Raw genomic sequence first — 13309 nt, 5'->3', positions numbered from 1 at the left:
GGGGCTTCCAGAGCTCAGCCAACAGCCAGGAGCAGTGACCGAGCCGCCGGAGCTGGGGAGAGACGCGCCGGGGCGGCCGACTGGGCCAGGAGACCAGGGACCGAGGGACGCGCGCCAGGGGAGAGCCAGCAACGAGCCGCGGCCCGGGCGGCGACAGCGGCGGCCCGCGCCGAGCTGTTCCCGCCGCCAGCCTACTTTAGCCGCTACACCAGGACATTTTTAAAAAGCTCTCCAAGCTGCCCCCCTCCTCCCCGACTCCTCCCGCTGCAAAAGGAAAAAAGAAAAATAAGGAAAGAGGATAGAAAGGAAACCCAGATTTTCCACCACAACGAAAAAAGAAAAAAGAGGGGCAAAAGGAAAAGGAAAGAAAGTGGAGCGACTGTGGGGTTAGACCGAGGCAGCGGAGCGTGGGCCGAGCGATGCGGGGCTGCGCGCCCAGGCGGCCGCGAGTTGTGACTGGAGCCACGATGCACGGCCAGGCGCGGTGAGGAGCCAGCTTGCATTGCCTCCCCGAAGGAGCCCAGGCGCAGGGAGGGCCGCCCTGAGGACACGGAGGCCGCCAGGCAGGCCACCGGCCGAGGTGACTGGGCTGGGGCGGTGGGGAGCGAGCGAGTGCGCCTGGCTGCGTCCGCCCAGAGTTGTCCCTCTCTGTTTTCGATTGACACAAACACTTCTCCAAAAGGGGGGAAACCTAAGCAACAACAGCAGTCAACAACAAGCTCTTCCTCCTGCCCTCCCCTTCCTCCCTCCCTCCTCGGCCTGTCCCCGCCCCCTCCCCCAGGCCCAGCGCGTCCCGACCCGCTGCGCGATGCCGGCAGTTTAGGATCCAAAGCTTCTCTATCCGTTTTGTTCTTTCCTTTTCTTTTTTTAAAAAGGGGGGAAATCCCACTGGTGGGCAGTCTGGCACGCACACACTCGCCCTCATACCCCGACAAAAGCAGATGCACTTTGACTTCTGACAGCTCTACCTCAAGCCCGAGAGAACTCAGCAGCGCTTTCCCCGCAACCGCAGCTCGCCGAGTCGTCATCGTCTTCTCCGTCTCCGTTTTATTTATTTATTTCCATTCCCGCCGCCGTTCTCGGTGACCTTCACTCCTACGCGGGCTCTGGGCAGAAGGGTCGCATTCACGCCCTCCTGAGACTCCTTTTCCTTGCCCGGGGAGCTGAGGCGTTGCTGCTCCGTCCGGGAGCCCTGGGACTCCCCGGCTGCACACTTCACAGAGGCGCCCCCCGTCCCCCATCAGCCTCGTTTCCCCCTTTTGATTTCCTGGTGCGGGTTTTGGCTTACGGGGCCGAGTGTGTCTCCTCTTTTTGGAGGGGCTGGGGAGCTCGTGCCGGTCATCTTCGGGAGTTATCCCCTCGGCTCTACTTTGCCCCTCTCTCTCCGGGCCTCACCAGACCAGACCAAACCAAAGACCATGGTGCACTGTGCCGGCTGCAAAAGGCCCATCCTGGACCGCTTTCTCTTGAACGTGCTGGACAGGGCCTGGCACGTCAAGTGCGTCCAGTGCTGTGAATGTAAATGCAACCTGACGGAGAAGTGCTTCTCCCGGGAAGGCAAGCTCTACTGCAAGAACGACTTCTTCCGGTGAGTACTTCCCTCCCACGCCTCTGTTGTCCCTCCCCGCGGGCCCTTCCCGGCCAGCTTTGGATCAGAGGTCAGCGTGGCCCGGCAGCCCAGTTAGGAGCTGCCTCTGGAGAGGGCAGCCAAGTCCTCCGAGCGCCCGCCTCTTCGCCAGCTGGCGCGCTGGGCGCTCGGTGTGCTGCCCTGCTTGCGTCCTGGAAGCTATGGATCTGGTCTTGGCTGCACGTGCCTGGGAAGAAAGGGTCTGAGCCCGCCTCGGCCCAGAAGCCCCTTCAAGCAGAGGAGAGACAGGGCAGCCTCGGGCACTGTAGCTCGCACTCCGGTGTTTACCGGAACCAAGCTCTGCAGCAACTGTGTTCTCTCGGCCTCCCGGGTAACTCGCCCTCCAGGCTGAGGTTAGATGCCCGCGTTCGCTCCCTGCCACTGCCTTTTTTGACTCCGAGAAGTCTTGGCGGGAACCGCGGAGGCTTTTGCGCCGAGTGTCCAGGCCATCTGTCATGGCAGCGGCAGCAAAGAGCTCGGCCTCAAGGCCGATCCTGCACGCCCGGGGGTCTACACGAAACCCGGACCGGCCTGTAAGCGTAGGCCTGGGCAAACTGCTGCATAGCCTGCGAGCTTTTTCCTGCTTCCCCGGCTGCGGGGGTTGGCGGGTGGTTCGGCCTGGGCCCAAAGCTGCTTCTGACTCCGAGAGGCGGGCTGCGCTCCTAGGCACTGCCAGCCACAGATCCCCACCTCCTTGCTGAAATCCAGGGAAAAGCCCAGACCCCGCTTGTTGGAGTCGAGGACTTCTCCCTATTCCCCTCCTTCGTTTAGCATTTTAATTATATTCTCTTAAACTCACTAACAGGCGCAAAAGCAAATTATAATTTCACTGTGCGGGTTTGAAATCGCCCAGTTTACTGGGATGACTTGGTCTCTGCTTTTCTCAGTTTGTGGTGATAGATCAAACTGGGGAATAGGGAGGAGGAGGGATTGAAGCCACCCAGGCCGCTTTGCCCAGAGGGACAGGATACGCTGTCTCCAATGCCGCTCCAGGATTTGTGGCTCGGGTTTTGGGGAACCATGGAGCAAAGCTCTGTGCACCCTTGTAGTGCCAGGAGGAAGCCCGGGCTGAGCCTCTGAGACTCAGCCGGCTGCGCGGAGTTTCCTCGGCAATGACTGGATCATAGCTGGAGGGCAGTGAACCGTACCCGCTGCCAGTGGGTCCCTGAGGCCTGGCTTCAGCAAAGCGCAGCAGGGCACCTAAAGTGGATTCAGCCCCGCCGGGGCTCCAATTTGCACCAACCTTCCAGGCTTTGGGCATGAATGTCGCCGCGGTCCAGCTACCGCTACCGGGGCTCTCGGCGCTGTTTGTTTACAAACCGCGGATAGCCTCGCCAAACCCCCGCCGGTGCGTGGGTCCTTTTGGGTTAAAAGGCGACGCTAGGAGAGAAAAGCGGCTCTCCGGACGTGTTTATACGGAGCTCTAATTCGAATCTGACTTCTGAATCTAACCAGAAAAGTGTCCTCGTCCCCCTTTCCGGATCGCCGTCTTGTCGCGTCGCCTTCTTTGGCGATGCTTCTTTTCCCCTGGGATAACGCTGGGGTTTGAGGCTGGGGTTAGGGGGCAGCTTGGGTCCCTCGCTCTAACCGTGTGTATCTTCTTCCTGACTTTTCCCTGTTGTCCCGCGCTCTCTCCTGCCCTCTCGCTTGTTTAATCTTTATTCTGCTTCTCTCTTTTTGGCGTGTACGCGCTTTCTCCCTTTCTTTCCCTCCTCCCTTTTCCCTCTCTTTCTTCTTCCACTTTCTACTTCTCTCTCTCCCACTACCATCTTTCCCCCCCGCCTCTCTCTCCCCCTGCCCCTCGCCAACCCGTGCCCCCAACCCCCGCAGGTGTTTCGGTACCAAATGCGCGGGCTGCGCGCAGGGCATCTCCCCTAGCGACCTGGTGAGGAGAGCGCGAAGCAAAGTATTTCACCTGAACTGCTTTACCTGCATGATGTGTAACAAGCAGCTTTCCACCGGCGAGGAGCTCTACATTATCGACGAGAACAAGTTCGTCTGCAAAGAGGATTACCTAAGTAACAGCAGTGTCGCCAAAGAGAACAGCCTCCACTCCGGTGAGGCCCCATTTCTAGGCTCGCTAGGGGCAGGCGGGGCTCGGGGGAGGAAGGCTCGCCAAGGACCCTGCTGACCTCTCCCTTCCCTCTTCTCAGCCACCACGGGCAGTGACCCCAGTTTGTCTCCGGATTCCCAAGACCCCTCACAGGACGACGCCAAGGACTCGGAGAGCGCCAACGTGTCGGACAAGGAAGGGGGCAGTAATGAGAATGACGACCAGAACCTGGGTGCCAAGCGGCGAGGACCGCGCACCACCATTAAAGCCAAGCAGCTGGAGACGCTGAAGGCCGCCTTCGCCGCTACGCCCAAGCCCACGCGCCATATCCGTGAGCAGCTGGCGCAGGAGACTGGCCTCAACATGCGAGTCATTCAGGTCAGGCCCCTGGAGAACCACCCCGTCCCCCAGAGGCCCACACGGCCACTCTAAGCACCCAGGCTGAGCCCGGGAAAGCCCAGAGTCGAGGAGGAGAGTGAGTCCATGGAGACTGGGGGTGGGGAGAAAGGTGCTCAGACACATACTGACCCTGCTAGATCTTTGAAACCTCTTGTGATCTGTGGAGCATCTGGAAATCCCTCTTCTTCCCAGTCCAACAGACATGATAGTGGCAGCAGAGGGGGAGGGGCAGGGTGCTCAGCATGATGCTGGGGTAGAGGCACCGTTGAGCACTATGGCCAGAGTTGGGACCCCTTTTTCTGCACACACAGTTCGGGTTAGGCAGGATGGAAGAGGTCTCAGTGTTCACCTGAGTCAGTCAGTTCCTCTGGCTTCTGCACAACCCCAACTTTGTGGGTATCTTGCCCCAGTTAGTCCCAAATCAAGGGACTTCCCCTCCAAAGAGAGGGGTGGTCCTGGATTGAAAGGGAGGTGGTTGCAAGAGTCAGCTGTGGCTCAAACTGTGGGAACGGGATGGGGGGTGCAGCTGGGCCTGTGTTTTGGGAGGAGGTGAGATCACTTGTGTTGCGGCCACCCGGAGTCTCTGGCTCAATGCTAGGTGTCCGGTTCACAGTGCCTGGAGGCTGTTTGAGGTTGTGGTGGATGAGCCTGGGAGCCTTAGTATGTAAGTGCACATGTGTGCAGGCAGCCCTCTGGGGGAAGCCCTGAGGCCTACCGGAGGCTGTGCGAATCTGTGTGCATGCATGGGAGGTTGTGTCTGTGTCATTATCTGTGAGATGCTGTGGATAAATATGTTTGGCATTGTGAGATTGTGTGTGGGTGTGAAAAGGAAATTGTGGGTTTTAGTGTCACTATCGTTGGGAGACTGTCAACAGTAGGCTGTTTATGTGTCTCTGTCACTGTTGTGGGTGGGGGTGGTCCCTTCACTACAAGAGTCCACGAAATGGAAGCTCGATGTGTGTCTGACACTATTTTGGAGAGGTTTAGTGTCTACGTGTGTACAGCCCCCCTCTCCAGAACCTGTGACTGGGATAGTGTCTGTTAGAAAAAATGCGGCTGCACCCCGACTGCCTCGTGTCGGACAAGGCGGCCTGTCCGGGTCTCTTTAGGAATCCCGCTCACGATTGGCTCAGGGTCCGCCTTGCGTGGTCCTGCTCAGAGACCCCACGACCACCACTACCATACACAGCCACAGACATACAGAGCCGGGAATCGGCAGCTGGGCAGTGGAGGGGTGAGGGGCTAGCCCCGGCTGGGCACCCGGGGTCGGGGGTGGGGTCTCCGTCGCCTCACCTGGCGGCGTGTGTGCTGCAGGTCTGGTTCCAGAACCGGCGCTCCAAGGAGCGGAGGATGAAGCAGCTGAGCGCGCTGGGCGCCCGGCGCCACGCCTTCTTCCGCAGTCCGCGCCGGATGCGGCCGCTCGTGGACCGCCTGGAGCCGGGCGAGCTGATCCCCAACGGCCCCTTCTCTTTCTACGGAGGTGGGTGCGCGGCGGAGTGGCGGGGCGCGGTCAGGTCGGGGGTGGCTTCTCTGGAAGCGGGTGGCAGCGCGGGAGGCACTCCTCGCTTTCTGTAAACAAATGGAGAGTCTGGGAGAGAAAAGGGCCGAGGCTGGGGAGGAAAGCAAGGGGAGCGGTGAGACCGAGGCAGAATTCCCGGCCCTGAATGAGGAGGGTGGGCAGGTAAGGAGCAGCTCCTGGGTTTGCGCCAAGCCGCCTCCCCGCTCCCAGGCCCTCAGGGGCGCGCACCGACGCCTGCTTCCCGGAGTCGCCCTCCCCGGCCCACTCCGGGCGCGCCTTGCCGCCCGTTCTGTCCCGCCTGACCTCCTCCCCGCCGCTCCGCAGATTACCAGAGCGAGTACTACGGTCCCGGGGGCAACTACGACTTCTTCCCGCAAGGACCCCCGTCCTCTCAGGCCCAGACGCCAGTGGACCTACCCTTTGTGCCGTCGTCTGGGCCGTCCGGGACGCCCCTGGGTGGCCTGGAGCACCCGCTGCCGGGCCACCACCCGTCGAGCGAGGCGCAGCGGTTCACCGACATCCTGGCGCATCCCCCCGGGGACTCTCCCAGTCCCGAGCCCAGCCTGCCCGGGCCTCTGCACTCCATGTCGGCTGAGGTCTTCGGGCCCAGCCCGCCCTTCTCGTCGCTGTCAGTGAATGGCGGGACGAGCTACGGGAATCACCTGTCCCATCCTCCCGAAATGAACGAAGCGGCCGTGTGGTAGCGGGGTCTCCCTGGGTCTGCGGAGTTCGTGGTTGTACAGAAATGAACCTTTATTTAAGAAAAATACAAAAAAGAAAAAAACCATAAAAAGCAAGCCCTACCCCCTCCTTACTCCAGCCTTGAGAACCACTCTCCGTCTGGGGAGACTGGATGGGAAAGGGGGACAAGAAATGGGATCCAAATCGCCTCGAGGTGGGACTGGGATCCCTGCACTGGCTGGCAAGGTGCAGAACTGGGCTCCCCAAGGGAAATGCAGACCTCTCCCCGCCTCGCACCTGGACCGGGATCCGCGGACAGACCCCTCGGGAGCGTGCGCCTGGCAGCGGCGAGAAGACGTCTCTGGCAGCTGCAGGCGGCAGGCAGCTCCGCGTGCTGCCCGGAGCCCTGGGGAGGGAGGCGGTGAGGCGCAGTCGGGTGAGGGAGGTGAAGCGGCCGGGGGCATCCCCGGGCCAGCCAAGAGGTTTCTAGCTCTGGGATACCCCTTATTAGTGTTGTCTCAGAGTTCAGCAACAGTGACAACAAACTCTTATAGCTTCAGAAACGCCGACCTGCTGTGCAATCAGGTGGGACTATATATATATTTTTTGTCTATCTGGGTTTTTGGTTTTTGTTTTTGCCAAAATTGCAAAATTCTAAATGTAAAGCCCTCAGTATCAACTCTTCTACCTTCACAAAACTACACACACACACACACACACACACACACACACACACACACACTCTGGATAGGACGGTCTCCAGCCAGACCTCTCAGTAAAATGACTTGAAACATCAGCTGTACAAAGAATTCTACCTTCACACACAGAAAGTTAAAAAAAAAAAAGACTATTGAACTAAAAACAGTCAACTGTTTACGTATAATGTTAAATTCAGGAGTTCAGTGTTTTACTAATATATCCTGTTTTGAAAACCTCTTGTTCAAAAACAAAATGTTTTGAGCAATCAACCAAAATTGTTCCTTTTCTTTTCCTATAGATGTTCTGACAGATTTGCAGGGCTTTCGGCTCACTGTGCTAGTATGTAAAAAGATGTTGTTTACAGGAGGCAAAGAGAAAACATGAGATTCAGACAGTTGCCAAATAGAATAATTATAGCACAAATACTGTAAAGGTGCCTGGCACCAGCAACCTGAGAAAGTGTTAAAAAAAAAAAGTGTTACAAGGTTTAAAAAAACATCTTTGCTAATTTTTAGTCCTGTTGAACATTCATGGAATTGTTAATATGACTTATATAGACCCACACAGGTTTTATTTTTGTGTCTTTAAAATAAAAGTCCAAAATATTTAAATTTTATGGTCAAATATGCAGTCAACAGCTGCTACTTTTTTCTTTATATATTAAATTTCTCATATGTCTTTTATTGTTCTAATAAACCTAAGCTTGTGTGACCTCCAGTGCATATTAGACCATTCACTGTATGAAAGAAAACATGTTGAATAAATTTGTGAGTTTTTAATAAAAATAGAAAATCTGATGTTTAGATAATTGGTGTGTTATTTGATGTTTTCAACAACTAGAGGGGAGCCCTGATGTGGAGTGGAATGGGTCCTCAGAAGCCAGGAGGAAGGAGAGGCAGGATTGGGGTAATATATCTGTTTTTGCCCTGGCTATGGCTGAACCCTTTTGCTGATGCCAGCCAAGCTTCTCTCCATGGCTTCCTGCTGATATTAACTACAGATTTGCATTCTGTGGATTTAACTGATACAGTTGAAGAGATGTTTGCTGATAAGTTAATATAGAATTTGAAATAGAAATCAAATCCATGGCTAAAAACAAGTGGTCCCAGTCTGTGATTAGACATGAGATGCAAAGCGTTTTTTTCTCCCCATCTCCCTGCACATGCAAAACCAGGCTTGTGAATGTCAGATACTTGTAAATATGTAGTTAGAGGTGGTCCTTTTCGGTTTCAATTCATTTCCCATAGATAATCCTGCTTTCTAATTTCGTGGTCTGAAAGATAACGTAAAATGAATGTACAGTACAGTTAGAAATGAAATACTTTAATCCGTTTCACAGAACTGATATGAAATTGTTGTTTTATGGTATTTGTCACATTTGAAGTTCCCTAGAAGGAAACTATTTTGTCTGGCACAAGATACATATTAAGTTTCTCCAAAAGATGAACAAAAATAACTAATATAGAAATCAAATATAAACTGGGAGTTGCCAATAGTCTGAAAAGTAGTTCAATCCTTTCCAAGCCTTCATTAGACTTGGAAAAATTTTGAATATTTTATCTACTATGAAATACTCATATGTGGGTGTACGTGTGTGTTAATATCAGACAATGCTAGAGTTCCAGAATTTCTTTTCCATATCACCTAGATTTCAGTCTGGATTATTTACTTCCTTATTTAAAAAATCAAAGGTTTTACATTAAATGGTATGTAATTTCCAGTGCTGTTTTCATATTTTGTTAAGACACTGCCAAGTTTATCTTTCTTGCAAAGAAGGCTTTAAAATAAGCAATATTTCACTGCATCCATGTGATGGCTTATCTAATGGGGGGAAACTATCAGGGAGGAATCTGGCGGTGTTCTTTCAGAAATAAAAATTTATGAAATACAAGGGAGACTTTTGAAACTCCTAGCCTCTGCATGCAGCACATTTCTTTATCTGCTTTATATGCAATCACTGGATCGGCTTGTTTTTGCCCTTTTAGCATTTATATACATTAAATCATAGCTAACTTATTTATTATAGCCACCACTCCCTACCCCCCTTTAAAGACATTCATTTAACTGAACTATGCTCATTGGGAAGCTGCATTTTCCTATCAAGGCTGCTGAATTATTTAACAGCTTTATTGTGGAATTGGGGTGTTTGATAAAGAAGCATTTTAGACTTGGGCACAAGGTGCAGATTCAATTCTTCTAACTCCGTGGCAGCAGCCGCAGTCTTTCCCCTCGGGGTGGCATTCGGAATCCCAGCAAACACCCGAACAGGTGGCAATGCTCCGCAGTCAAATTTGGAGCCCAGGGCCCAGGAGGAGGAGATCTGGAAATGTCCTCCCCATCGATGCCGCGGTGGTCACTTCTGGTCCTGAGGTGCGGGGAAGCGCGGCACCATCCCTACGGAGCTCCCGGGAGAGGCGCGGGGGCCAGAGGGAAGCGCCACCGTGGTCTCCTCCCGCCGGCCCGGGAGGGCAGCCTCCTCTCCGGCCGGGCTTGGCAGCCTGGCTTCTCCCCGCGGCCATCTTAAAGCCGCCACCTCTGTACCTCCCGCCACCGGCCCTCAGGGTTCCAGCAGCGGGGACCCGCCATCTGCTCGGGTGAGGGAGCCGAAGCTCACCCACCCAACTTCTCTGGGATGGCCCAGGCTGGGAGCCTGCTTTGGGGCGAGACATAGTGGGGAAATGGCATGCATGGAAAGCCCGGACAGGCATTGCCAGGGGTCTGGGACCTGGGGGTTGATGGCCTCCAAGAAAAGAGGCAGATCCAACCTGGTTTTCCTAAACTCTTGAAACTGCTGGTCAAGTGAACAGACAGTTGTCTGGGACAACTAGGGGGGCGGGTCTGAAGTCACCCCTGCCCATCTTCTGCTATTCCTACATCTGCCTGCCACCTTGCAGCCCTTACATGTCACATGGCTGTGAACTGGGAGCCCCTCCAGCCTTCTCTGAAGAGGACTGTTCCGTTGGGGGTCTGCTCTCCCTGCTCCTCGCATCTGCTCTCATCTTTAAAGCAGTCACAGGTTGAGATTTCTTCTAGACAGGTATAGTCTTTGAAATATCCCCTCCCACAGTCTGTCCTCTATCTCCATCTCTATCCCCATCAGGAACCCCCTCCCCCACCATCTCAAGACACTAGAAGGCAGGTCGGGAGGGGCCCCCAGAGAGAGCATTTGAGAATTTGCTCCCCTGTCCTGCACCTCAACTTCTCTCAGTAGCATCTTAAGTCTTAGAATTCTTTCCTCTTTCCTCCACTCCTGCAGTCCTCTCCCTACCGCCAGTATGGGATAAGAAAGCAGGGGAAGCGCTTTGGGGGCCCTGGGATGTGTGACAAGAGTAGTAGAGTGGTCTTGATTCCTTGCTAAAACGGCTTCCCTAGTCAGTAGGGACCAGGACAGGGAAGGGAGAATAGGTAAACAGGTCTACTGCATTTTCTGCTGTTTGCCCAGCACAGCCCCCAAATTGGCCAGCAGTGTCCTGTTTGCATGACAGCTTAGAGGTAGTCTCAGCACTGCCTCACCTCCCTCTCCCTTTTCTCTCTTCTCTTTACCTTGAAGGCCAGGTTTCTAAGCTAGTGTCCAAAATAGCAAGAGAGGAGGATTGGGGGAGGTAGTTTCCTAAATGTGGGGTGGGAGAAACATTTTTGTCCTTTGAAGCCCAGGGCAATGGCACCTTGCCTAGGCATAAGCACACTTTTGCTCTGGATGCCTGGATGCAGGCACAAGACTGCAATTATAGAAGATATGTTTAAAAACAAAAGCAAAAACCTGTTCTCAGACTAGCCTGAGTTCTCTTACCAATGGTAAAAAGCAGTTTTCTTCACCTGAGCCCTCTAGCTAGTCTGGCATTCTTTTCCTTCCACCTCTAAGAAGGTTTGCTCTAAGAGAGGTTCTCCTTCCCCTCTGCAGCCCTTGTCTTCATTCTTCAAGAGCCATATGGGACATAGGACGGGCCACACTAAAGTGGTGCCTTTCATTGCTCTTGACCCTAAGGGCATATGAAGATTGTGAAAGTCAGGGATATTCTTTTCCCTAGGCTTCCACAGGAAACACTGGGGAGCTGAGGGTTCCCTAGTTTCTCAGCTGTACGATCCAGTTGGTCTGGGCTGTATCCAAGAAGGGGCACTGCCACAGTGCACCACTAACGTCTCTTTTCTGGATCCTTTTGAGGCAATCTCTGTTCAGGGGGTTCTGGGTCTCTACAGGTGACCTCCAGCTGATACTGGAGGGATAGATCACTTTGTACTCACACTTATCATCCCTTATTGTAGTTTCTATTTACTTGTTTGTCTGCCCCCCTAGGCTGATCACCATGGGGAGAGAATCTAACTTACTCATCTTGTATCTTATCTAGCAGTGCCTGCCACACAGTGGGCAGTCAGAGAATGTTTGATGAAGGAAAGAGAATGTAAAGGAATCGTATCTTTCCATGTGTTTGAGTGCAATTAAATTTATCCTATTAAGTCTTTATATTTTGAGTCTACCCCTTTTATGGTAGACCTGAGTTTTTCTGCATTTGTGCACCAGTTTCAGGTGTCTGAGTATGCTCTTTCTCTCAACAGCAAAGATATCAATAGCGAGGGGTGTGCAGTAGAGTAATCCCCACCCTATCTCCTTTTCCTTGCTCAGGCAAGGCTACTTGGAGAAGCTACAGAAATCATCTTTATTTACGTGCAGCCATAGCGATTCCTAAGTATTCCTATTAATAAAGACGCCGGCAGTCCGCCGCACACTTACACATGCATATGCCTGACCTACGATGATTCCCAAATCCTGGCCGCGGAAGGTCGGGGGCCGTGTGCCCGGCCCCAAACCCCTCTAATTTGTGAAATGCGAAACCTGTTTTGGGTCCCAGTGTCTGAATGCCCGAATGTGCACCCGCGGTTTGAGAAGCTTCCCCTTTACTCTTTCCTCCTTCCCAAATTAGCCGCCGTATGCCACGGCTACATTACGCTTCATTCCTAAACAAATTTCGCACAAATCTAGAGGCACATTTTGTGCAAGGGCGGGCCGCACGCAACTCAATCTCCTCTCTGTGCTAGAGGCTGTCACGTGCCCTCGCGCGCTCCCGCGTCCCAAAGCACACCACTTCAACGCACGCGCACGCGCGTTCCGACGGCTACAGTCCCTAGGCTTAAGCCTTCTGCGCGCTTCCGCCTTCATCCTAGCAACGCCCGTAGTGACGCGCAGGCCCCGCCCCCTGCCGCGCGCGCCTCCCGGAAGTTGCCGGCCCGGAGCAGAACGCCGGCCTCCTCGCGGCTCTGGCTGGTTGTTGAGTCTGTGTCGGGGCTAGTGGACCCGGCCGGGAGAGAGAGCGTCTGGGCCAGGGCTTGAGGAGCACATTCACGCACGCAGCGCGGACTCGGACCTGGTGACAATGGCGGGGCCGCAGCCCCTCGCTCTGCAGCTGGAACAGTTGTTGAACCCACGACCGCGCGAGGTGGATCCTGAGGCCGACCAGGAGGAGGGTGAGGCCTGACTGGGGCAGGCCACGTGCGGTGGTGTGGGCCAGGCCTGGTGGGTCTCCGGGGCGGCGTGTGAGGGCTCGGCCGCCGGGCCTCGCCGCCTGGCCTGCTGCGCTTCCCCTTACACAGAGGAAAATTGCCTCCCGCGAGGGTTGCTCCCGTGCTCGGGCGGAGGGCTTCGGCGGCTTTTGACGCGCACTTTAAACTTGGTGCTCGGCCGAACAGACGGACGACTCAGGCAACGAGCTGGTCTTCGGGTTACCTTGTCGAGGGCTGTTGGAGAGAGCTAAAGAGTCTGGTAGCAAGTTGGAAGTTATCTTACTGGTGTTCGGTTAGAAAGGAGGCAAAGGAAGTGTCGTCTTTTTTTGTTTTTGTTTTCCGTTTTGGTTGCCCCTAAGAAGTAACTTGAAGAATGAAGGAAGACGTAGGATTCCCTGGTGCTGTTTAGCTCACTTTAGGTCTCAAGAGACTTGCTCATGGGCTGACGACTCGACTGCTGTTCTGTAAGCTGATGTTCGAGGTCTAGCTGAGAGTGATCCTGCTTTAGACTTAAGTCAGAGAAATGTGGGGAAGGGAGAACGAGGGATAAATGTGAGTGCTGAACTGTGTCTTAGGAATCTCATTTGAAGGAACTGGGGGCTATTTAGCCAGGATAAGTGAAGAAAACTCTCTGAGGGATGGGACGGAGTGAGGACAGAACGTGATGGCTGATTTAAAATATTGGAGTGACTGTCACACATGGAAGAGGAGTTAGACTAGTTTTATATGATCCAAAGCATAGAAACATATCCTACTAGTAGATGCAGGGAGTCAGCTTTCTGTTCAGGAACAGCAATAAGACAGTGTTCTACCTTGAGAGGTAATGAGTTTCCTA

General features: G+C 54.0%; 2 protein-coding genes across 2 annotated transcripts in view; both read left to right on the top strand.

The window, feature by feature from the left end:
* The first annotated feature begins 25 nt into the window (after positions 1 to 25).
* Positions 26 to 7781, top strand: LHX1 (LIM homeobox 1). The gene is made up of 6 exons (XM_045525554.1): positions 26 to 580; positions 963 to 1588; positions 3458 to 3684; positions 3781 to 4058; positions 5394 to 5559; positions 5923 to 7781. The coding sequence occupies exons 2-6, from the start codon at positions 1419 to 1421 to the stop codon at positions 6300 to 6302; spliced, it is 1221 nt and encodes a 406-aa protein (XP_045381510.1). The 5' UTR covers positions 26 to 580; positions 963 to 1418; the 3' UTR covers positions 6303 to 7781.
* Positions 7782 to 12109: 4328 nt separating this feature from the next.
* AATF (apoptosis antagonizing transcription factor) overlaps positions 12110 to 13309 on the top strand; it is a 94627-nt gene continuing 93427 nt past the window's right edge. Inside the window, exon 1 of the mRNA XM_045525553.1 lies at positions 12110 to 12438. Within this exon, the coding sequence (XP_045381509.1) occupies positions 12348 to 12438 (91 nt within the window). The 5' untranslated portion in view covers positions 12110 to 12347. The remainder of the gene's footprint in view (positions 12439 to 13309) is intronic.

Source organism: Lemur catta, chromosome 15 (genome assembly GCF_020740605.2).
Source record: "Lemur catta isolate mLemCat1 chromosome 15, mLemCat1.pri, whole genome shotgun sequence".
Taxonomy (NCBI): Eukaryota; Metazoa; Chordata; class Mammalia; order Primates; family Lemuridae; genus Lemur; species Lemur catta.
The sequence above is the reverse complement of the archived record's forward strand: the minus strand, read 5'-3'. Positions and strand labels throughout refer to the sequence as shown.